Source organism: Haemaphysalis longicornis, unplaced genomic scaffold (genome assembly GCF_048455015.1).
Source record: "Haemaphysalis longicornis isolate Haplotype H1 unplaced genomic scaffold, Haemaphysalis longicornis Haplotype H1 scaffold_3, whole genome shotgun sequence".
Taxonomy (NCBI): Eukaryota; Metazoa; Arthropoda; class Arachnida; order Ixodida; family Ixodidae; genus Haemaphysalis; species Haemaphysalis longicornis.
The window spans coordinates 21126187-21152098 of NW_027526335.1; the positions used below are offsets into that span (position 1 = coordinate 21126187).

Genomic DNA, 25912 nt, shown 5'->3' on the forward strand with positions numbered 1-25912 from the left:
CACGCAGTAAAACCATGACTGTATTCCATGATTATTTACAGCTGACATGACAGTGACTTTTAAGAGCCCTGCGAGTTTGACAAGACTGTTTTCAGCTTATGTGGTTACGCCGTTTTCTTCCCCCTTGGTCAGGCTCATGTTCTTCATGTCCAGTTCCAGCTTCTCTTCAACATCTTTCAGCAGGACATCTTCGACGAGAGGGTAAATTTGGTGGCAAGCATTGACCAGCGCCTTCATGTCCTGCAATGTGTGGAACGTTAAAAAATGGCCGTGAAAACACTTGGTTAGCAGCGGACCACAGCTTTCACTGAATGCCCGCGGAGGGAAGGTGTCCCCTATCAGCAGCCATCTTGTTAATTGTCATACGATAAACAGGCAACTAAATGCAATGCAACAAGGACACTTTGAAATTGGGAAAATATAGCAGCCCCATCTAGCAGTGCCTCTCATAAAGCTTGAAAAGCGTTGAACGTGAAACATGCCAGCTTTTTAAACGCTGTAGTACTTCTGCAAAAGGTGTACAAATTGAGAACTTTTATAGCAAACCTGGTATAAATAACAGCAAACTTACTGCGAATTGAATTAAATATCTTTGAACGTGAATATCTTTGCTTCAATTTGCACAGTTTCCAGCAATAAGAAAGTGCTTTGTGGCCAGCACAGTATACTCCACCTACAGCTAACTTGGTTTTAATGAAATCCCTGCCATAAAAGGGCAAATCTTTGTTTCCCGTTACCATTGTATACATATATTTTATGTTTACATATAGCGAAAAACAGTTATAGCGATACGATTTGTTTCCCAATGTGTTCGTTATAAGCCGGCTAGACTGTAGTACTTCACTCAACTATTTGCTCGAGTACTAGTCTTAAAAAAAAAAAAAAAGCACAAAGTTTGACAAAACAAAAATGTGAGATTAGGATTAGATGGAAAAGCAATGAAATAAGCAACTCGGTGGACATAGTCATGACAAAGTGCGAGTTTTTCAACATTTTCTTTTTTAAAATACAGCAGCCCGGTTGCTACCATTCGATGGTAGTGAAAAGAAGCACCTGCAAGGCATACCAGGGGTTGGTATGACCAGACCCTTTGTTGCAAGCATAGCCGAAAGGCAGTAACCCTTGGTTCCTCACTCACACCACTGTTAACACTACAACACAACCTTTCTTGGTTTATAAATTTTGAGTGCAAAAAGCATTCCACTTAAAAGAAATTTTCGTGTTAAGATTTTTTCTCTGCTATGGGCGTCTACGAGCCCACTAATCATAGAATGGCACATTACACGGTCGATAGCAGTGTAAATAATTATTTACAGCTTCATTTATTTGTGTCAGTATTGGTTTTGACTAAATGAACACCAAGGCGGCCGCCATTGCGAAAGGGTATCCGTTCTGAGCTTTCTTGAACTCCTCTGTCCGAGTTTGCTCCCTAATCCAGGTTACTCGTTTCCTGTCCATAAGCGTTACTCCTAACATTATTTGCTCCATGGCAGGTTGGGTGGACCAAAGTATGCTTTCTAATTGTTTAGTAATGCGCCAAGTTTCCGCTCTGTATGCAATCACCGGCAGGACGCATTGGTTGAATACCTTTCTTTTTAGGGATAGGGGTAGCTTACTCTTGGTTAGTTGCGAGTCCTTGCCAGATGCACCCCACCCCAGTTCGATACTGTGCCGGATTTCTTTGTCGCGGTCGGGATCAGCATGGACCATCTGGCCAAGGTAGTTATGTTCTTCTACTTGTTCCAGATTACTGCAAAAATATCCGGCCTATGCTCTCAAAAAAATGAAAGCATGTTTTAAGCTCCCAATTGGTGACAAAATTTGCTCTTGTAGAGCACCCCATTTTTAAACAAAGATTTGTAGGGTTCATTTTAAATTGGGGTTTTTTGTGCTGAAGCTACACCTGGGATATACGAGGAGTGCCGTAGCGGTGGGCTGCAGGTTACCGTATTTACACGATTGTAGGTCGACCCTTTTTTTCAAATTTGACAATCCAATGTTGGGGGGTCGACTTAGAATCGAAATCGAATCGTCTACCTCTAGTAACGCCAAGAGAAACGAGAAATCGGGGGTGCTACGAGGTGGGGACAGCTTTGCACCCTCGTTCCCATGGTTATGGTCTAAAGTGTGAACCGCATGTGGTGTTTTCTGCTCGCGAAAATACGCCGCGCTGACGCTGCCGCGAATACCACCCGCATGCTGCGCGCTATGCGATCGGCGGTGGCAACATGGCGGCGTCACCAGCCACGAAGAGGTGCGCGTAGCTCCAGCTACTGCTTCTAACCACTTTTAAGATATAACTGAAGGCACAAACGAAGGCGTTTGTGCAGGAAAGGAGCTGATAATGTGGTCGAAAACGACTCTATAAAGCATCATCCGTGCCGCTAGGGAAAGCGCCAATCAAATATCCTCCACCGTGGTAAGCCTAAACATCTCCGGCGGCGCCAGCTGGCTGTCCCGAGTGCTTTCAAACTTCCGCCATGAAGAGCCCGCCTCCCCATTGGGGCAAGTCGTCAGGCTCCTCCCACTGCCGCGCTCGTCACGTGTCATACCGAGGTAGAACAAGTAGAACGCTTAAAAGTCGCCCGCGCAACGCCGACACGCATGAATCGGGTGCAAAAATGCATCAAGAAGCATTTTATTTGTCTCTAATAAACAAAATGAGTATTAGCGAATCCCTTAATTCAATGCGTGGCGCTAACGTAGCCCAAATCATATCACATTGTTGAGTACACTTCCGAACGTGATGGTGGGAGGTTAGTCACTCAAAAGTAAATCGCGCGCGGCCGCTTCTGTCAGCCGCCATGTTGTTTGTTGTGGTATTGCTCAGCAGTGGCCGCCGCCGGTTGCTTCGATGGTTGTCATCTCGCAGCGAATGTGTTCTTCCCGCTCAACCCACAGAGCTAGGTTATTCCGGGTGCTTATACAAAAGCTTTTCTTTTTAAGTGCGAATGCACTTTATAAGCGACCCTGAATTCCGGTGACCGCCGTCCGTCCACATAGCAACAGCTGCGGGTGCGCGCGCTCCTCGTCTTCCTTGGCAACGGGGGGAGATGGGCGCGCGCTGCCTGGCCGCTGACATGGCACATACCCATGTGGGGGATTGGCCAGGAATCGGGCGTGAGAAGGGCTAATGCACCCGCTTAAAGGAGTACTGACACGAAATTTCAAAGCTGAGATCCGCTCTAGCAATCAAGTACAACGACAACACAAATAGGTGTCTGTGAATAAATGCATTTTTCTTTCTTTGTAGTTGTGTGTGTGTGTGTGATCTCTCTTTCGCGAACATTACCAAACCGCGCAAATTCAACTCGTGCATTCGCACTTTCACATTCTTCCCCTCGGGGAAATGCGGGGAAATTTTTTTTAACATCTACCGCGCATACCGCGAGCGCACGGCTGGTAGAGCTGCCGTGTGGGTTGACGGAAGAGCTTATTTTTGTGATACGATTTTCTAGGCGGCGCTCGCATTTTTTTTTTTTTTTTAGAGATGCAATTTTTTGGGGTCGCCCTACATTCGAGTCGACTTACAATCGTGTAAATACAGTAATTCAGACAGGCCGAGGATCGTTAATGTACACTGAAATCTCAGCACACAGGAGCCGCACCGAGGCATGTGAACTTGGGAAGGCAAGTGCATTTGTGATAAGAAGGTATGACACGGGTGCAAGACGGAACAGTAAACCTTTACTTTATTTTTACTTCTGGCAGTCAGCCGGCTATGATGCATGCACCAGGGTGCAGCTCGCAGTGCAGTGAACTGCCTTTCAGGGCGAAATTCATATATATTACCAGAAATGCAAAATTTACTTTTAAGAATTGTGAATGATTGAAGTAAGTTGAAACCTTAAAATAAGGCATTGAGTCCTGTGTTCCATAATAAAATCGTTCGTTGCTTGCCTGAACTCATTTATGCCCCTTTCTCCAACCATCCACTGTTCTTGGGCTACTACTTTTCAGACGGGGATTTGATCATCAGGACCAAAATTTAGAACACCAGCATACAACTCAAACTGACCACTTTTTATTAAACCAGCCTGTTAAAGGCCAACTGCACTCAAATTTCATCTCGGCCAAATTTATTTTTAATGTGTAGCAAGTACCCCCAAATCAGCTGGGACACCAGTGGTAGCCCCGTGAAATGCTTCATCAATCAGTCAGAAGCGTTTAAAAAGGCTCCGCCGCAGACCACGCTGCATTTGCCGGTGAATCGCGTAAATAGCCATGACGCGCCTGTGACGCTCCAGCCGACGGGGGCTCCTTCCTCTGGCCAGCCACGCAGCTGGAGAACTGGTCGAGCTCTGCTGCGAACACTTCACCCATTCGCAGCCCCGTGCGTGCGTAGAGCTTGCGTGCAGGCTTGCTCCCGAGCTGCTGACTGTCCGGCCGCTCACTGGACGGCTGCAACGTCATTTTAATATCCGCGCTCTCCCCGATTTCAGTTTCAAAACCGCCGATTTTTGCTGACCGCTTGTGGCTTCAGCGCGTGTATTTCAGCTGTTGTATTTTGAATCTTGCGTTCTTCTTCAGCAGACTATATGGAAATAGTGTTTTCAAGATGTCAAAATTTTGAGTGCAGTTGGCCTTTAAGTGTGTGCTGCTGCTGCTGTGGTCACAACTCCCAAAGCTACTAGCTTTTCTTGAGATGACATGAGAGCTTTGATCCCTTGCTACGCTCAAGCTGGAAAAGCTTGTGGGGGACAGATGGGGTGACGGTGTCGGGAGGCCAAGTGAGGGGAAGAGGAAGGAGTGCGGCTCACCGTGACCACAGAGGCTGCGTCCAGGTCCCCATCCTGCACCAGAGCGGCCACCTGCTGGAGCGCCGGCATGAAGCCCAACGTCATGTGGCCAAAGCAGAGCTCAGCCTGCTTGTCGTCCTGCACAGGCCACCCACAAGTCGTCATGAGTGCCCACACACTCCTCACTACCAGTGAAATTTATCCATTAATTGCACAAGGTCTACACTTGCTGCCACCACCATCCAAACAGGTAACTAAGAAATTTGTGCCTCTGCCTACCATGTGCATGAATGCAGGCAAGTGAGGCTTGTATGTAATGCAAATGATACCACACCTTATCTACGCCACCCCAAGTTAATTATCGAAGGGGGGGGGGGGGGGGGGGTTAGGCTGGACCAGTACAAAGGCACTGGTATCCAGTACTCTAACATACATACATCTTGTCAGCAAAAGCTTACCTGAAAGAAGAATGGCGAAAATATGAAATTTAACAGCTTTATTTGAATGTGGCAAGCGAAATTTTGGCTTGAGTACCATTACTCCACAAAATCGGCTACGACTATGCACACATTTGACAGCTCACAAGGGAAGGTTGATTTGCAGCTACTCAAATGTGGAGGCCATTGTGAATGCTTAGGGAAGTGCAATGCTGGTCCTAGATGCTATTATGGCCACTTGCGACAAGCTGACAACAGTTTTAAGCTCATTTCTGCAGCGATAACTTCACACTTCATGCTACTACAGTATAGACCATTTATAATGTAACTGCTTACAGGGCAAGACCACATTTAGGGTGGATTTTTGTGACTACCAGTTTTCCTCCCATTGAACTCAATGCATAAGCATACCATTCAAAATTCAGTCACCCGAAACACAATGCAGGTTATAGTGCGGGACTCTTTCTGCGGCCTGCTATTGGCCAGTGCGTTAGCGGCTCTGTTTAAGGACTACACACACACACACACACACACACACACACACACACACACACACACACACACACACAAAAAAAAAAAAAGAAGAAGAAGAAAAAAGAAAAGAAAAGGAGAAATCGGGCATCAGTCACAGCACGTGTTTGCTTATCCACACGGACACATAATCCTCAACGTACTCGCACATCAATGTAGCATGGCATAAATGCACGCAGAAGTGTGTACCGTAGCGTATGGCAAGGACACTGGTACACGCCTGTTGTGCCGAAGTCTGTAGACTAGATATTCGTGCACTGCAAATTTGTGCACCGCAAACCACTTACACCAGCCCATCCAAGAGGCCGCCATGAAGTAGGCACGGGAATGAAAAATGGTATACTGCGTACGCATTGCTTTACGGGTTGAAAATGGGTGGCCATGTATAAAAAAAAGTCCTTGTTATACCGTTCTTCGTTCAAGTACAAGTTAATGGTCAAAAATGGTCAAGGCAAGCTTCGGCTGAACTGGGTACACTGGCGCTAGGCCTAGGCCATACCAGAGTCCTTCAATGCTTTACTGGTCACGAAACTGCTCCGTAACTCAATGGGAGAGCTTCATATGCTGCGTTTGGCCGCCGCGCGGTGGCGCCACCATCTCACTGAGGTCACTCGGGGGGCGTTGTGCTGGCTCGAACGGCAGAGACACGGCAAGTTGTGTTTGCTTTGTGCGGGAAAAAAATGTAACGTGCATCTCGCGCTGTTGTTATGCGGCTTAAGTAGTGCAATGACGATGCCGAACACGTGTTGCGTCCCGGGATGTCGTTCCTTGTACAACGATACAACAGAAAATGTTTCCTTGTTCTGTTTATCGAGCGACGGGGCGCTGCGTGAGAAATGGAGGCGTGCCGTTCCAAGGCAAGAAACGGGAGATTTCAGCTTCGATTATGCGTGTGACAGTGTGTGGGAATGCACTGTGTGTGAGAATGAAAAAAGCAATGTTCCCTTTTGAGAGCATCCTGGACCTAGAATAGTACAAGGTTAACTTAAAGCCGGATTTTTGTCAGATCAGTCAGGTAGTAGCGGTGCTTCATTACCTGTTTGCAAACTTGTATTACCTTGCGCTCAGGCTCGCATGTAAAAAAAGCTTCGGGACGTCCTTGTGCTTTTACTTTTCATATTTCCGTGAATTATCCCTTAGTGCTCGTTTTGTTTGTTTTGTAACCGCGCGTGGCCGCTTCCGGTTTTCTTATGTGGCGTTTCAACCGGAGCGCCCGTTTGCTCTTTTTGTCGAACGTCCCATCGGAAAATATTGTTTGATATGGAAAGGGTGTCACCTTGTCGCTAACTTCATTTTTTGTTTCTTCGACAATGTTCTCGATCCTATTTCTATGTATCTGAAATTAATGATGTTCCGAGAGTAATACATGCATAGCAAACGCCGCGCCACTCACTTTATCGACACAGTCATCTGTGCACGTCACACTGCGGACTGCTTCTTCGACGTTTGTGTTTAATTCTAGTCTTTCGTAGAGCAGGAGGTCGCTTCAATAAACTTCGTTCAGAAAAGGTTTGCGTCGTTCTTGGCTACGTGGCAATATTCTGTTTCCTCCGTGTGCTGCACATCGCAGCACAAAAAAATAAATTTTTGTACACTGGACCACGCTCTTTTGTCTCCCTTCGTAATATTTAATTTTTTTTTTGTTGCGTGTGATAAAATCAGTTTTATTGTTCCTTTTTCGTTTCCTTTTTTCTTGCAAGGATTGCAAAGCGTGGAAGCTGAAAAACACACAGTGAAACATATATCTCTTCGTGTTTTGATCCTCTGCGTTTCTGCAGCGTTTTTAGATGTTATTACGTATGCACCCGCTCATCGAAACGACAACACTATTGGGCTATCTCTTTTAGCGTTCTGTGCATTCCAGAGCAATCAACGGATTCATTAAGCGTAGTCTGAACGACGTGTACTTGGTTTCTTTCAGTTTTTTTTATTGTATTATCGATGGGGACGCAGCAGTCCGTGACTACAGAGCTACTGTATGTGTGGTATTTACAACTTTTGCTTTAAGAAAAGAAGCAATAGAGATTTAAAAATCCATAAACACGACGGCACAGCGCTTGTGCAGATTACGCAGAAGCCGTTGACATTCGCGGCCGAAGTCTACGGTAATTTACTTGGAAAAATAAAACCCCATTGAAGGCAGCTGATATTCACAATGAATGAACTATTCATCACTAACTATTACGAAAAACGCACACTTAATCTGCGAACAGACACCAAAAGCAGCGAGCGTTTGCACTCCAAGAGCTGGCCAATATGCCGCACGCGCGGCGGTGGCGCCTGTAGTGGCGCCCGCGGTCCCTATATGAAACGAGCGCCGAAGTTTCGTGACCAGCAAAGCATTGAAGGACTCTGGCCATACTCTGGCCGGCATGGTGATGGCCTCTGCCATGGGGCTGCTCACGCTTGCTGGTGTAGTACGTGGTAGTTCTTACTTCTACACACTGTTAGGTAGATGTGTGAGTATGCCTTCGATTACGTGACCATGTGATTGGCCCTAATTTAGATGCAGTAAAGATTAGGGCGCCCTTTCATTCATGCTTCCCGTTTGAAGAAGCACGACAACTACAACTGCTATTTGTTTTTTTTTTTTTGGCACCTCTGAAACTAATAAGCCCCCAACCACACTGGGATTTGTGCCAGAAAAATGAGCCGATAACCTGATAAGCAGCAATCCTTTCTTTTTTTTCCATCTGGAGATAGCAGATCGTCATACCAGAGTTTTCTGAACTAGGACATTGTGCTTTTCGCATCGCAAATAAATGAGGCAGAGGTACAAGAAAGGAGGGCTTGCGTCCTTGTCACGCTGCCCCGACAGTACCGACTGGGCTTGCGTCTAATGGCGTCCCTTCTTTCTAACTGGAAATGACAAACTAAACATGCTTTCTAAAAACAAAACAACAAAAAAGGGTTTAACTCTTTCGCAACCGCAGAAAAATGGCCGATTTTGAGTGCTTCCAGAAAATTTTTTTTCTCTTGAGCTACTGGACACATTTAGCATTGCTATGCATGAAATCGTAGCTTATAGATTTCTCTTTCAAACACATAATAGAAGTGTTGTGAAATGTAATTATTGAGTTTATTGGTCAACAAAACAAAAAAAGATGTGCAAAAAAAGTATACACAAAACACTAATAGGAGACTTTACTGAGCCTAAAAATTAATTTAGGAATTCTAAGACATACGAAATGTTTCTACATTCCTAAGCTACGAATTAATATATACAACAATAATGTACACCAAGTTCTGGCTTTTTGCGGCCCCACCAACCTAACGGCCCTGACGGCTGCACCACTCCACGAAGCCACTCGAGAAGCAATCAGTCTCTCTAAAATATGCATACAAGCATGCTTGTTTGTGTTGTCACACAAAATCCTTATCACTGCAGCGGTAAAAACAAGAAAAAAAATTAGCGCTCTTGAAAAGCAGCATGCGTCACTTCGTAGCGCTAGTAGGCTACCTTGGAGGTGATAACGCGATACAGCATGGTGAATTTGGCAAAATTTCCCCACTGCACGTTGTCCAGACCCTACACATGAATGTAATACCACAGCCATCAGATATTAGGCACGTTTTCTTTGTAAGTACAGTGCAAAGTCAAAGCGAACCTTCCCTGCCAGCACCTGCCGAAGTCTGAGGCTGTTGAATGGGACAGTCTTCATCAGAACTAAAACTGAAGAATCCACATCGTTGCTGGAGTCATCACTGCTGCTGGGGTAAAAAAAAATCAGCAGCAGCAGTGGCTTAGGTCCCTGAAACTGCTGTCCGCCTTTACAGAGGGCGCAGTGAAACAGGACGCCATTTTTGCCCAACTCGTTGCTACCTTGGGCTCAAATTTCCCTCGCGACGCCGTCTACCCAAGTAAAATGTAAACTAATGGCAACAAATCTGAAAAAGGGGTTTTCAATGAGCACGCCAGATGGCGTCAGTTGTCAAAATAGCGTCGTTTTTAGTTTTTGCGGGAGGTTTAAAAATCATCGTTCACCCGTGAACGATGGCCTATGGCGTGGTCGCTAAAGAGTTAGGCTGCATCTGCAATTTAGGAAAAAACGTGCTGCAGCAGCTGATAAGAAAAAAAGATCAAATAAACACCGTGACTGTGCTACTAAGTGGCATTCATTATGAAAATTCTTGAAAGGTAGGTTGCCATATCACTTGTTTGCACACATTTGGCTGTAGTGTGGTGCCTCTTATAGAGCAGAGTTTTGCGACTCCAGTGAAATACGTTATAAGTAGTCTACGCTGTACGCAGTTACCAAACTGCGAGTCTGGTGTCATGGTGTGTTTGTCGCCTACTCCTGCTTGTGGGGGAAAAAGTGTGCCGTTCACGACTGTGGTGTATCTAAATGCGTGTGATGAGGACTAGCAGCAAGTCGGGACACAAGAGCAAGTTGTCAGATATCAGTTCCAGTCACACTGTAGCTATTTGCGACCCAGTTTCGTTTTCTATGCTGAAAGCTTTATAATGAATAAAAACGGTAAGAAGAGAATTAACATCATCGTGGCAGCAGCTAGGGGCCCCTACGTCTACTCGAGAAGTACCAAAATGGTTGTTGCACTGAATAAAATAGGTCAGTGACAAGCGCTGATAACTTGGCATCGTAACCAGAAATCTCAGCATCCGAACAATGATTTGATTTGACTAATAAGAATGAAGTTCTCTGCATCCCTACCGACCCCACACGCCACCTATGCCGAATTGAAATTTTTTCAAGGTATCGGTGAGAACAGCATCAAAGAAAAATGTAGCTGCACGACCAAAGTGCAAACCACAAATTGGTTTAAAAGAACTTACAAAGTGGAATCCTGAAGAAAAGGTTACACAAGAATGACTTGCCCACGACCGGCTTTATGGATAGCAACCTGCCGAGGCTCGGCAATTCTCCATGTAGAATTTGTTAGTACTACTTGTTTAGCCTTTTTTGGTTCTTTGCAATTCCACTGCACCGGCTTGTGTTGCACTTGCACCTGATCCCATTTCTCCATTCTATATGTGCTTGCTCAGCCTGCTGTCGTTATTTCACCTTTTTCTCGGCCCGTTAAGCTCAGTTTTCACCGACTGACACTGGGGCAAGTGCACATCTTCTGTGGGCAGAACAGTGTGCTTAAATCAGTTTTTAATGTTAATCATTACTTGGCTTTACTTTAATTACTTGGCTTTACTTTACTTTATACATTACTTTAATGTTAATCATTACTTGGTGAAAGCACGCACCTAGCTGGCATCCACCGAGTACGCGCCCACCCGGTTATTGCCTGCAAGAAAATTTCTGCAGCTGCTAACCTTTGGCTAACGCAATTCATAGTGTTCCACGCATTTTGTAGCTCACATACATCAGAATGAATAAAACACAAAAATATTCAGCATACTTTGTTCTGTATCATAGATGAGAAAAAAGAAAAACGAAGGTGCACTTGGCGTGCATTGTTTCATACAGCGCATCAGAAGACAAAAAACAGGAAAGAAGACTCGGTGCGCGGTCAACTCCCTTTGGCTTACGATGCATTTGATAATCAAGCACAACTATGGCAAAAAAAAAAAAAAAAAAAAAAAAACACCATGCATCATAAATTTCACCCAGTTTTGAATAGTTTTCTGCTTCTATAGAGGCAGTATCACAGTAGAATGGATAGTGATAGAAAGTTGAGAGAAGGGTGGCCACCATTGGTGGAAATGTACAGCAAGAAGTGTATACACACAGAACCCTGTTTTAGGAATGAGCGAATATTCGGTGTTGACAAATATTTGATTGAATCGCTCTCTATTCGTCATTTGCTTCGATCCAAATGCAGGTATTCATATTTTCGAATTATTCGACGCCAGATAAAGGCAGCTGGAAACCAAGCTCTTTCGTCGAGCTTTCCGAGATGTCATCCCAGGCTTGTCTATCATTTCTAACATTAGTGCTGAGTTGTCACCTTGCCTAGAGGTTAGACGAGTTCTCTGCTGCCACCACACTTCCCATTCAAAGGCAGCGCTGAAATGACACTGCTACCACATAGCGGGACGAGGCAGGCAAACTCGTACTGCTGATCGGATACGGAATTAGCGGAACACTGATCAAAGTGGTGGCCTGTCAGTTGAACTTTAGTTGGTAACGGTTGCGGATACTAGCGGCTACAATACTCTGTTTTTAACAGACCTTCTATGTGGTGATACAAACTCTGGCGCCAACCAGAGTTACTCCATATACGCCAGTTGTTAAACTCCCCATAGGCCCCATGTATCAAAAGCAGGTATGAAGCTGCCCCCCCCCCCCCTGCAATAATAGCGGCAAGCAGGGGACAATTTGACTAGCCTGTTGTCTGTAGGGAAAAAGTTGTTCTAAGTGCTTGCGGCTGCTGCCAAGAGTAATAAAAGGAAATACAGTCGAAACCGACTATATCGAACCTGTTTATTTGAGTTATCCATTATATCGAACTATTTCTCATCACGTTATATTTGAAGTGAGAATATATAGCAAAGAGTACGCTTATATCAAACAGAAATACCAGCAACAGCCGATATATCAAACCCCAAATGACGCAGATGTGGCCCCTCAAGTTGGCTTTCCCTCGGGATGGAAAAGAAATTCCACCGGCACACCCCTAAAAATAGTTTAGCCCAGCCGCTCATGAGCAGTGGGTGGATCACTTGAACTTTGCAGGTCTGATAGGGACAACTTGAACTCGAAAGAGTGGAACTTATTGGCTGTGGCAGCGAAAGTGTTGTAGCCTTTGGACCAAGCTTTGCTGCACTTTCCTCTTGTCCACTGCACAGAAGTGGTGCTGCGTGAGCACGTCTCAGAAGGTTATGAGGCTGCATTGTTTCCAAGGGGCCTTCTATGCAGCATTGCAACGAGGTTTTCTGGCCTAAAAACGGCACCCGTTCCAGCAAATCCATGATAGTTCACCCTCGATACAAAGACATTTGTTGCACTGAAGAGAGTAAAAAAAAAAGTGGGCAAAAGCCACACTTGCAGCTGCAGCCGCAGAGCTAGTGCCAGCCCCAGAAGATTGTGCCCCTCAGACATCCTACCGCTAACACTCTGTGGGGCTTTTTTTTCTTCACGAAGTTCTAAAACAGCGCAGCAGAGTGCACACGACAGTGTTCTTCCACAAGTGGCTTGTGACTACTTGGGCGCCCCTGTGCTCCCACAGTCTGAAAGCCCTCTGGAGTGGTGGAGGAGCCATGGCAGCCGGCTTTACACAGCGCCAGCCAAGGTGGCACGAAAGTGCCTCTCGATTCCTGTCAGGCAGGCGAGGAGTGAGAGGCTCTTCTCAACAGCAGGATATGTTGTCAGCAGCTGGCGAGACCTGCTTCTCCCGGAGCATGTGGTGTGAGCGCCCGCATGTGTTGTAATCCCTAGCTAGACCAAATCCCTGTTGTAATCCCTGCATGTGTTGTAATCCCTAGCTAGACCAAAGCGAGGTCTGGGATGCGTTTGCTCGTGTGTTCCTCACTTTTGTTCCTGCCTCTGGCATGGTAGGTCGCTTTCTTTTCAACAAGTCCGACTCGCCTCGCCATGCCACCTCAATGCTCCAGCCTTGAGAATTTTCCTGTAATTTTTGTTCCATTCTCGTGACAACGAAATTCTCGCAAAAGTGAATTTTTCAGCTTTCCCCAGTGGTTTCGTTATTGCAGGGTTCAACTTATTCGATTCAGAATTATTCAACGATATCAAAATTCACTTTGAATTCACCTCGAACTTCAAATTCACTATTCACCCATCTTTACTGTTGATACATTCCCAGTTATTGCATTTTCCTGGCAGTTACATAGTTAAAGCTAACTTTTTAGTTCAATGTCAGTTTACGTAATAAATTTTTCTGTATCCTACATTCTTATTTCCCAGCCTTTAAAAAATGCATCAATGGGTTTATACACGTAAATGACACACACTTTCGGTCAACTGCTGCCTGCCGTCCCCCCTTGACCACCTCCAAAGAAGGGCCACACAGACTCACCGCAGGTGCCTCCTCTTCATCATGAGTTGGATCAATCAGGCACGTGCTGCCATCTCGACGCTGAGGAAACAAACAAAGGTTTACAACCCCAATGTCATTCACCCACTTTTTGTAAGCAACTGGGCAGCAGGGGTACACTGCTCACAAGAGGTGCACAAATGTGCATGAAAGCTGTGCAATTATAAATTAATCAGCATACTGGCACGGTTTCAAGCTCCACACCACCTCAAGTTCTGTTCTAAGGCTAAGCCTGCATGCACGACGCTGTGTGTCCGTAACTGCGCGACTAGATAGCTTTCAGAATTTAAACCAGGCATTTACCTACACTGTTTTGACAGCAACCTACCTGAAAGTTACAGGGGTCGAAAAAGATTGACTGATTGTGGGGTTTAACGCGCCGACGCAACGCAGGCGATGACGCGCGCCGTAGTGGAGGGCTCCAGATTAATTTTGACCACCTGGGGATCTTCAACGTGCGCCGAAATCTCCTACACACAGCTGTTTTTGCTTTTCGCCTGCATCAGAAAAGCGGCCGCCGCGGCCGGGAATCCAACCCGCGACCTCGTGCTCCGGGGGGTCAAAAAAGTAAACTGAAGTGTAGAGTAGTGCTTTATGTGCCCTGTGGTGAGACCACTCCATTACTTAGTGGTTTTCAAAGCTTGTTTTATATTAAAAAAAAAAGGCTTATCTTGCATGATAAGAGTCCTTTATTTCTTTAATCACCATGCCTATTTGAAATTGTTTAATGTGAACAATAACTTGGGAGCCCCTTTTATTAACCTCCCAGGCCTTCCTAAAACAAGTAAAGCTATTTGATGTTATCTCAGAAAATTCCCTTTCAAAATCAGTTTTATTTTTATTTTTGCAACAAAAACATAACTTTTGACATGCATTTGCATCACCTGAGTGTGGAAATGGGGCATAGTCATCACACACCACTGCTACCAAAGAAAATGTGCAGCTCATAATTACTCTGCATCAGTGTTTGGTTCTTGTTGTCAGAGCACCAATGGTGAACCAGAAGATGGTTTTCAATGGTCATGTTTGCACTCTAACAGTAATAATCACTGCAATTGGCTGAGAATATCAAACAGTGCCTGTTTGCAAAGCTATATTATGATTTTAGGCAGTTTTATATTTATGGCCTTTGTGCACATTGTTCTAGGTCATGTTGCAGTTCTACTTAACCCAGGACTATTCACAAACAGTTTGAAAGAGTTTCGGTTCTGTTTGTGCATTGTGAAATTCATATTGGGGGCTACTATGCAGTTAACCAAATTTTGAGCCGATCTGCCACGGCACCTTCATCACCTGCTACTGATCCTCGAAAATAGCATGTCGCTCATAATTTTACCACACCCTGACCCGATTTCTGCAAAAAGAACTTCAGATAGATGTCAAAAGATAACACCTAGTCATTAGAAATCAGTTCAGACAAGGAGAGAGTTTTAAATCGGCCCTCCATACTGCCAGCTATTCACCAGCCAGTTTCCTTTCCATATGAGGGTATCTCCAGAACTGCAGTATTCCAACAAGTAGTCTCGAGCAGGTTTGGTATTGTTCCTTTTCGAAAATGTTTGGTGCTGCTGCAATGCCAGAGGCTCAAAGGGCTGAACTCTTATTGTCGCGCGACAGCTGCTCGGTGAAAGCTAGCTGGGCACGATTCTAGCGAGTAAAACCTCTTCCTTGCAGGCAGGGCTACAATAGCCAGTCAAAAAAGGATAATAAACCGTAAGTCTAAGTTCTGACAGATAAGTGACAGTGATTGTCAACATGCATCAACCACCAAGTTTTGTCTTCATCTCCATGCAGATTTCTATGAATCGCGTGCTTGTCCTGAATATTGTGCCGACTGCAATTGCAAGGTCAGCCATTGAAAAGGTGTTTTAAGTCACGTGGCGACGAATTGGTGCCTCTGATAATGTCAAACCACCAAATTTCTTCCAGAGAACCACCCAAAATTGCACATTTTGAAATGGAAGTTGGGCGTCACTGCAGGGCATGGGAACCACATGTGCTAATATTCTTTTTTTATGTCTGACAAATGGTTTCGTGCAAGTCAACATTTTTTCTAAGACGTGTTTCTGAAATGTTTCCCTACCATGAGGAGGCACTTTTCGGGGTGCAAAGAGATGAAAAGAAAGAAGCGCTCGTGCCAATGTGGGGAAGAGTGAGTGGCTAAAGGAAGATGAGGCGAGGAAGTGGAACAGGGATGGCCAATCGGAGGCAGGGGGTTAGAGGTTCGCAGAGCTCTCCAGGACGCGAATGCCCAGGAGAATCAACGCCAAACCGCATCTTCCTTCAGGCCTTTGATCCTGGCAAGTCCTCATAGCGTCCGCGACACAGCCCTCTTCTTTGACCGCCAAAAGCTAAAAAAAACGGTGCCAACAGCATCAACAACCAGCACATCTGCTACAGTGCACCAAAGACAGCAACTTCCGCACGCGAGCCTGAACTTTCACAGGTTAGACTTTTTCATGGAGACTGTACTTGTATAGAATTTCGTGGGTTTTCGTGGTGTATTTCCTCAATTGTCTCGCTAATATACTTTGTCCTTGCCTGACACCACATGCCTCGTCCTTCTCCGCCGGATCGGATTAATTCCTCTTCGTAAACAAAACAACTTGCATTACACCAAGAAAATGTACATTCGACATGTTTTCTACTAGTGGTGGCTCGTTATATAAAGCTTTCTTTTTTATAATTTTTTACAACTGGACAACAATTTTGATTTTGTTAATTTTTTCATAGCCGTTAGTGTAAAAAAAATTTAAAAACTGATTTTATTGGAAATGGAACTAAACCATGTGCATTTTATGTTGCTGCAATATTTACCTAACCACTGTGTTTATCACAAAAAAATGTTTTAGACCCATAAGAATAAGTCCGTTTCCTGCGGTAATTAAAGAGTTAATCCCCTTCCCTCCTCTTCCTCACACAGTTGAGAAAGTGCAAAACAAGGGCTTGGTGTAAAGGGCTAACACTGCAAGAAATATACAAGGCTGCAGGGGAAGAGCACAGGATGTTCTCGCTCTACAAACTCACCAAGCTGCAACCGATGACAACGTCATACATGTCGATACCAGCATCCGCCAGAGCAAGTGCAGCTGTTGTCATTGCACACGCCAAGGCTAGAGGGATGGAAGAAGGGGTGCAAATTAACTACAGCGAATTGGCAATGCAAAATGGCTGTGCCAGCAGCAACATTTCTGTTAATACAACACGACAGGCTTTTTTAGGCACCAAATCCGGCAGCTCGCCTGTAAAGTGCCAAATGTGTTGCAGCTAGGGAGGAAACAATTTTCACTCCTGTGTTCTGGATCATTCGTTCACTGGCAAATGCCGTGGACATATCTTTAATTAGCAGTGACAGTACGGCCTGTTATGAACAAAGTGGACAGCCAAAGTGGACATCGGTGTACCCCATCAGGCATCACGTGACAAGAGAATAATATGCGTCTGGTCAGCAGTCGGACAAGACGTTTTTCCTATCTCCTACTTTTTTAGAATAGTGGTTAGCCTAACAGTCCTTGCGTGAGTCAGAGTTACGTGTCTTCTCTTCACTTTCACTGGTGCGCACCACGATAACGAAGCGGAAGTGGTTACTACACTGTTCTGGAAGCTGCCAAACAGCTGGGAAGCATCTCATTATGGCTGATCTTTCACCTGATGTTCTTTCGGGAAGCCAGCCGCAAGAACAGCCCTTCAATTTAAGGTTTGCATGGACTTATTTCCAGTGCACAAACCAAAAACTGCACTTTCCCCCCCCCCCCCCTCTTTATAAAATAAAGTAGAATATGATGATGCTCTGTGCCTTACCATGCTTTCTATGCCTCACTGATGGCATTTGATGCCTTGCCAAAATTCACTGCATAAGAAGCAAACTTCACTGCAAAAGAAGCTTCTTTGGCAGCCTTCCTTTCTTGGGCCACAAGCCCAAGAAAGGAAGGCTGCCAAAGAAGGTTTGTACAACTGCTGTAATAGGCCATTTTGGGGCTGTTTTACATCCATTTTTTGGGTTTCCGTCTGCTATCACTCCAGAACCACCAAAATACAGTTGTCCCTAAATTTTCTACTTGGGGTGAAGCTGATCACAGTGCTCCTATCGTTCTGATGACAACACAGTCCCTGACAGAGCTACAAACCAGGGCTCATGTCATTAATTAAGGCACAAATTAACACTGTAGCCTACAGTTTGAATCGAACTTCAAAGTATACCGTGGAAAAGCTTATCAAATGAGAACTTCAAACTCCATTGAACCGGAGCAATCCGATAAATAACAAAACTGTTCTTTCCCAGGTGCATTAAATACATACATTGACAGGCTATTATACCCTATAGGTTTAACAATAAGCCACTTTGGAAATTTAAAGTTATGGCACAGTGAGAGGGAGAGAGGGACTTCCACGCACACATGTAAAGAGAATGAGCATGCAGAATAAGAATTCTGCCAAATTTTATCCAGTCAGTCAATAACAGCAGCCACATCAAGGGAGACAATCACAAAACCAAAACTCATCCTATATGAAGTTTTTTCCACCAAAAACACATCAATGTTCGGGTGATACCTACATCTGTAGGCACTAAAAAAGAAAAAAAAAAATTTCTTCAGTTGAAACAATCACTGAGGTGATGTATACTCAAATGAGGCACCACACTGTACAGTAGGGCAAGGAACGAGCTTCTCACCTCCGCCATCATTTTCAAGCACAAGGACAAAGACATCGACGGTCGACTTCGGGAACTTGTGCTGCACACAGAGAGGGTGTGAAAAGAACATAAGCCCGAGAACTGCGGAAAGACGATAAAAGCCAGTGGATCACGTGAGGAGCATAAAAAGCATGATGACGCTCCACGACTTTTGATAAAACATCAGCTAAAAAATAGCGAGATGAATGGTAAACGAGTATCGACACGACATTTTCACTGCTATGGGTGCCTCCCAGCCCAGTAATCATAGAATGGCACATTAGACGGTCGATCGCAGCATAAACATTTATTTAAGGCGTCGTTTCGTTTATTCGTGTCAGTTTCGGTTTCGACAAAACGAATGCCGAGTGGCTGCCATGACAGGAGGGCGCCCGTGACAGCACCATTCTTGTCGCACCGCTGGCCGGTCTGGACGCCCGCACGAGTGAGCGCACGTGTGCGTCCAGACCGGCTGAGGCTTTCACCATCCCCACGCGCCTGGGCAGCACGACGTCAGTCCCTAAACCATGACGTGTGCACACGGCGTAGCAGTGCGCGCCAACCCCAGCCAGCACGTCGGCTGCTTCACTGGAGCCCGACATCGGCACTTTGGGGCAAGGAGCAGATGAAGTCATGCTGGCCCGCTCTGGGCTTTCTCGTGCGTGCAAAGATTAAAATGGATTTAAAATATGTTATACTGAACGGTTACTGTTGAAACTTGCTGGGAGATACCTCCTGATAAAAAGGAAGCATTTTACATAGTCATCTCAGCTTTGTAATTTCATGTCACTACTCCTTTAAATTTTACCATTAAAAAAACTGACCTAGGTATCTGCCAAAAATTGTATGACAGATCTGTCTCCCCCACCACAGGTAAGTTTCAAACGAAAGGCTACAATTCTGATAACAAGCCAATAAAATGCTACACTTGTTTACATTTCCCATATACGTGAGTTGAAAGCGTACTGCAGATAACGAAACACTTTCCTCTTCCTCATTGCTAACTCTTTCTGGCATTTAAATGGTGCTAACCAAGATAACTGCAGACCAGCTGTCTATGTAGAAACTAAGTTCAGTGAGTGTTACCCCCCTAGGCTGTTTGACTACAGCCACCATGTGCAACACAATGTGTTAGGAATTATGCCCTTGCAGAGTTGACTGATGCCTCCAGCTATTCCTCCAATTTTGCACATGCACTTATGCAACCATGGCAGCTTCAACACAAAGGCTACAATCTCACTAGCTGCACTCCACATTTCCTTTCCCCATTTATGCCATATAGTACTAAAATTGAGTGAGACAAAACCAACCTTAAAACCCCATCCACTTTACAGCAGGCAAACTGCAGCACGGTTCTTCCCTTATATATAAGGTAAGACTTTCATCTCATTTCATTTGATTTATTTTACTCTCAAGTCCAGGGAATTCACAGGGGGAAGTGGGGTAAAGTTATGCAAAGAGTACAACAAAAACAATTAAAAAAAAATCAGGCTGCCTTTGGAGTAAGCCTACCAACCCCTGCCTTTATTCTGCCCTTTGCCATGGTCCGTGTTAGCAGATGTAGGTTGAACTAAAATGGTGTTACGACCAAACTGTTAGGCATGGGCCTGACGTCACTTTCTATTGGCTCCCAAATCATTGTGGAATCGTTGAAGCTGACCCTGTTGACAATGTATTCTGCCCAAGAAAGTACTCACTCAGACTATCACACTGTGACAACACAACGACCAATCACTTGGTATTGAAACAGCCCTTACATCTCTCACCTCTACTCTTTGGACCTATGTCAGCAGTCAAAACGTACCTACCTATTGACGTGCCCCCCAATCGTTTGTCTCTTCACCCCACCGTCGCCCAGGCCTCGGCACTGCCTTTGCTGACATTTATTCTTATACCATTCACATGGCTGACAGCCCTGCTTGCAACTTATGTGGCACTAACAAAATGAACGAGCACCAAATGTGCCACTGCATCTGTTTTACTTGCAGCAGCCACGGCTCTCCACCTTAGTAAACTAGGTAACCGCCCACCTATGGTGCACGTCTTGAGGCACTGCGATTGGCCATGGCCGTTTCAACTGGAGAAACAAAATCCCTACTTCTTGCCTAAGAAATGTTCACGCTGGAGTTGACATTGTCAAGATTTCAGTGATGTATGGCGTTTTGTGTTCACTGGTTGTTACGTTTTACCTCACTTATTCCGAACTTGGTATTTAAAGCCGATAGTCTTTTTTGGGCTACTTGAATGGGTAAATTTTGGTCTATCTGTATGTCTATCTCTATGTCACTCGATTCAGCCAGCTGACCAAAGTGAAACTGATGCTGCGCAAGTCTTATATACTAACAGCCAAATCTAAACGTCTAACTCCAGTGTTAACGTTCATACTTGTCAACACTGTTGAACAAGAACAAGACATTACACAAATATAAGGCAGACAATCACTACGTAAGTGATATTTGCAGTGTTCCTTTAAAGGAGCACTGACACGAAAATTTTATGTTACACTTTTATTGCTTTTATCGATGCTTAATGGTCTGGCGAACCTGAAACAGCACTTCAAATACTTCAGCGCGCGATAGTTAACCCTTTGCGGTCGGTTGTCGGGCCATGCCCGGCACAGCCGTACACGGCAACACGGCCACAGTGGTTTGCTGTCGGGGCAGCTCGACGTGGGTGTTCAAGTTTAATTTCGCGGTTCTTCTCACAAGCGGGTAAAAGGTCCAGCCATTCTAATCCATACATTTTACCCACTTTCTGGTCCAGAACGGCCAGAAATGGGGTAATTGGTCTGGATCGTAAAGGGTTAATTACATTGAACGGCCTGAAAATCGTTTGTTTCAAATTCCCGCGCTTTCATCCCGAACGGCGCATATGACAGCCTCCCGGTTTGACCTCATCGCTTTGTGCGGACGTCACTGGCGCCCGCTCGAGAGGGTGTTGCGCCCGCTCGCCGCTCGTGGGGCCGCGCGCGTGAAGTGACGTCACGAGTTTTTGGCGAGCGCCGTCGCGTCACTTCTTTTTCCTCTCCTGGAGTGATGTCACGCTGATGTCCATTTGCTGAGTGCCGCTCCGCGCGCTGCTCCGTCGGCGCAATAAATGCGATGCAATTGAACTATGTTCTTCGCGTCGCAGGCCGCTCATATTTCAGCCAGGGTATTCCGTTGAGTGAAGGAAGCGAACTGTGCAATAATATTAACGCCGAAAATTGGTGTCAGTGCTCCTTTAATAAAAAAATTACGGATACTTGCTTTTTGCGGTAGCAAATAAAATACATCATCTGCAGAAAATGTCGCCCATCGTTGCCCGCACTACCTGGCGGAATTAAAAAAATCAAACGGCAACATCAATGAAAGGTTTTTGCATGTTACTCTATCATTCTTATTTTATTCACTCTGCCCACTTCAATGCTACAGCCCTCTTCCTCGTGCACGACAGATTCTTGCCCAATTTACCTTCTTTGCTATTACCCTGCATACCGTTTTTCCAGGTACTGTTCTTACTTACTATTAACCTGTACTGAAAATGCCAGAAAAAACAGCACGCACGAGATGACGTGATAGTGACCTAGACATGCTCAACAAGTTTTTTTTTTCATATTCACAACAGTGCTGTAACAGAAGGAAGCCACTGTGGATGGCAGCAAACACTGGGCACACAAATAAGGCAGCACTGTTTTCATTTTTTTCCGCCTTCAGCTGCTTTCTTGCCTTCCCTGAGAAGTAAGTATATGCAGTGTAATTTCAAATGCAGGGGCTGCTAACAGGTACAGTGGTTTTGCAATTTACCTACAAACTGCTCGCGTCAGAACGGAGAGTTGCCTGAATGTTTTCACAGAATTTAAAGGCTCGTTTGGTTTGTAAGGGTGGAATCAGTAATTGCAATGGCGCACAGGGTGCGAGTTTGAAAGTCATCAGAAAGGCTCGTTTGGTGATCGCTGGCAAAGTTTGTACAGCATGTGCAATGTTAACTCCATTGCGATTCGTCCGCCGGAAAATTCAAACTTTTGGGATTTTACCCTCCAAAGCTGCACCTGGAAATATGAGGCATGCAGTAGTGGGGGGCTCCGGATTATTTTTGACCACCTGGAGATCTTTAACGTGTGTCAAAATATTGACACATAGTTTTTGCTTTTTGCCTCCCCCTGAAACGCAGCCACTGTGGCTGGGGATCGAACCCACATCCTTGGGCTAAGCAGAACAATGTCTTAGCCACTGTGCAAATACGGCACATCTGATTCACACCCCCACAGTGCCACTTCGGGTACTGGTAGGAAGCTGTTAGCCCTGCACAAAAGCCTCTACCCTTCTTTGACACAGCCATCATGTAGGTTCCCCGAATGCAGCACACAGCAGGCACAGCTCACCAGACACACGGCCGGAGCAAGCGCTTCCTCCAGGAGCTGGGAAAAATGCAGGGCTTCACCATCGTTAAGGGGCTGACGGCGAATCGGGCATGAGTACTGTGCAAACCTGAGCTCACAGTTGATCTGGCCCTTGAAGGTGAAGTCTCTACGACGAGCAATTTCTCGCGGGCCATATCTAGGGAGGGGGGGGGGGGGGGGGGAACAGAAATACAGAAATTAAGGATATACTAGTGATAGGTGTACTAGAAGAGAGAAGTGTGCCGTACGGGGATGAAAATTTCTGCTGGAGAACTGTAGTAAGCAGCGCCCCTGCCGGTCGCTGCTTACTAGTCAACTTCAGAAGTTTTGTTTGTTAAATTCATCCTTATTTGTTGCCTTAAATAGTCTTATTTTGCCATTTCATGGCATAAAGGTTTAAAAACTCCTCAATTAACTACTGAGATTGGTTAAAAAGCTTTTAGGTGGCGCTGGCTGCAATAGGAGTTCTCCACGTAACCCTTGCGCTCCATACAATTTTTCATCGCAAAGGGACCCATGCTCTCCATTGGTTCGCCACTCGCACAACACACCTGTATCTCCAAGTACACTGCGACCGTGACGTCGAGGTGAAGTAATATACACTCTGCTCCGTATCTGCAGCACAAATAGACGTTCCGATAAGCCCACACCAAATTAAGCAAACTGTGCATAGGCACCGCACCTGCACCAGGGTGTAGCAGCGGGCCATTTTTTCATTCCAGTTTCCACTTCGTTCCATAAATAAACGTTCCATTCTGGTTCAGCTCCGCAATGAAAAAAAAACAATGTTTCGTAACTGTTCATAACAGTTCGTGTTTGCGCACAAGAAAAATTATGATTTATAAAATTAAGTTAAGAAACATTCAGAAATGCCAAATTATGTTAAGAAACACAAGGTGATGCTTATTAATTTTTGTAAAAACGTCTGTTAAAAAGCTCAAGTGCATACAAAGAAATCTAAGGACGCCTAAACACTACTTGTCGTATACTTCTAGATGGCACAGCTGCAAATAACAGTTGGAGTTGACACCCCGGTCCCCAGAAACTGCATGCCAGCCGTCACCAACCTGGCTCCCAGGTATGATTGAGACATTGTCGTAGATGAAAAATCCTCAAGCGCTATTAGTTTCAGGGCACCCAATTTGGGTGAGGTATACAATTTTTAGGACTGGACACTCCAAGCCTCCAGAAAACCAGCGTGCTGCAGGCGTTCACTCAATGCTTGAGCATGTAGCCTCCGTCTGGGCCCCGAACACTAAAATCCTCATGAATAAATCTGAGCTAATTCAAAATCCAGCTGTGCACTTTGTTACTAACATTGCGATTCCATTGTTGCAAGTTTAAAACGCTCCATCTCATGGGTCCCTATAAAACTCCGGGGCACCTGTTCTCTGCGTTCAATTTTAAAATAGATTGTAGGAAAGGAGGTAGCAAAGGACCACCACTAGTACCTTCAGTCCCCCACATATACATCCACACAAAGGGATAACATCAAGAAAATTGGTAAATATTCATTTATGGCACGCATCCACATTTAAGCATCATTTTCTAAAAACTATTAAAGATAGCAACGCCCTCCCTGATGCTGTTCTTTTCGCCTTTTATGAAATGTTTCCCGCTGCTCTCTGGCAGCACTTGCGCACAAGCTCAACATGACTTGTACAGGTCTCCACTGGATGAATAAATAAGGCCGCAACATCGGCATTGCAGCCAGATTTGCACAGCGATAACGCGGGGTGCTCAGCACTGACCATCAAGGCAGACGGAGAAAGTATGGAAGCAGGCAGCAAGCCTGCTGAAGGAGAGACGGCACCAGCAATACAAAGGGCAATTTTGTGCTAGCGAACCGACGGCAATCCCGTACCTCTCTGCATTGAAGGTGGAATCAATGCTGAAATATCTTAACTTTCCACTCAAACCAAAAAACGAAATGATTTTTTTTTGTTTCAATCGTAAACGAAATAATACGTAAAATTTCATTTTGTTCCGGTCAAAAATATAGCTTTGTTGTTGTTGCTTTTTGGTTCCAGTTTTTGTTGTGTAGCGACACCCTGATCTGCACAATGAAAGTTTCAAGGCCTTACTCTGAATGGCTTCTAGAAATTTTGCTTTCTGCGTGCTATTAATTTTTATTATTTACAATTTCATTTGTGTTCACTCCTCGCTCTTGTATATTTGTATTTTGAGGACTCAGCCCCGTGGTGCAGGCTACTAGTACAGCTGTCTGCATTCTTGTTTGGCGCGAGCGAACAACGTGCTCCACGGTCCACAGAGGACACCTGCTGATAACGCCTAGACTGGGATGGCTCGTGTCCGCTCTGGAGCGCACTGTTCCCGCCCTCAGGAGAATCATGCGGACGTCTTCTACCCCTCACTTCTCCCGAGTAGATACCATTCGTACGGATCGAGAAATAAGTGTAAGGAATGTGTCAAGGCGCCGCTTACACTGAGCAGACAACTTTTGTGTTTCCCATCTCGATGTAGGCTGATCCCTTGGCTTGGCTGACAACACCTGTTTTCAGAACTGCGAGACAGCAACATTTAGGTACAACTGCAATAAATAGGTACAACTGCAAAAGGTGAAGAGCTCACACATTGGACGAATGTCCTGAGGCTTTCGTCCGTCGTGGCGTTTTCCTGACGGATCTAACTGCAACAGAAAATAACTGCATGTTTAGGCGGAGGAGGCATACTGCAGTGAGCTTTCGCCGGCGAAGCAGACAGCACGGTACAGCAGCTGCGAACGCAATTAGGGAATACTTACCAAGGTTAACTGACGCTTTTGATAAAGCACATAACTTCTGGAAGCTTCAGGGCCACAATTCCTTTTTGTGTCCTTCGGCATAGTGCGTTATTAACTCTACGAGTGCGTGTTTACGACACGCACGTGGACGCAGAACTTGGGATACGGCGAACTCAAAAATTGGAGGATACTCAGGCGGGCGGTAGCCGAGCCAAGGCAAGCTGAACCACCTTTCCTTTAAATGAACATCTATCTTAAATGCCATGGCAAGAAAATTATTTCTTTCTGAACAGAAACAAAAATTATTGGGGGTTTATAAAACTATTATGCCGTGTTTTTTTTAAATTGTTGCGATATAAACAGCGCGAATTTTAAATGGCTTCGATCCGCGTCCTGAAGTTTCACGCGAACTCCATCTGCACAATACTCTACGTATTATCACAG

At 45.2% G+C, this 25912-nt stretch overlaps 1 protein-coding gene across 1 annotated transcript; it reads right to left on the minus strand.

Annotated features, from left to right (window-relative positions):
- Nucleotides 1-25669, minus strand: LOC144174105 (exosome complex component MTR3-like). The gene is made up of 9 exons (XM_077702560.1): nt 25490-25669; nt 25318-25375; nt 25171-25249; nt 22708-22882; nt 18345-18405; nt 16700-16785; nt 13655-13714; nt 4761-4877; nt 1-240 (listed from the first exon to the last, which is right to left on the minus strand). Exons 1-9 carry the CDS (start codon nt 25568-25570, stop codon nt 97-99), a joined length of 861 nt encoding a protein of 286 aa, XP_077558686.1. The 5' UTR covers nt 25571-25669; the 3' UTR covers nt 1-96.
- Between the last annotated feature and the right edge of the window lie 243 nt (nt 25670-25912).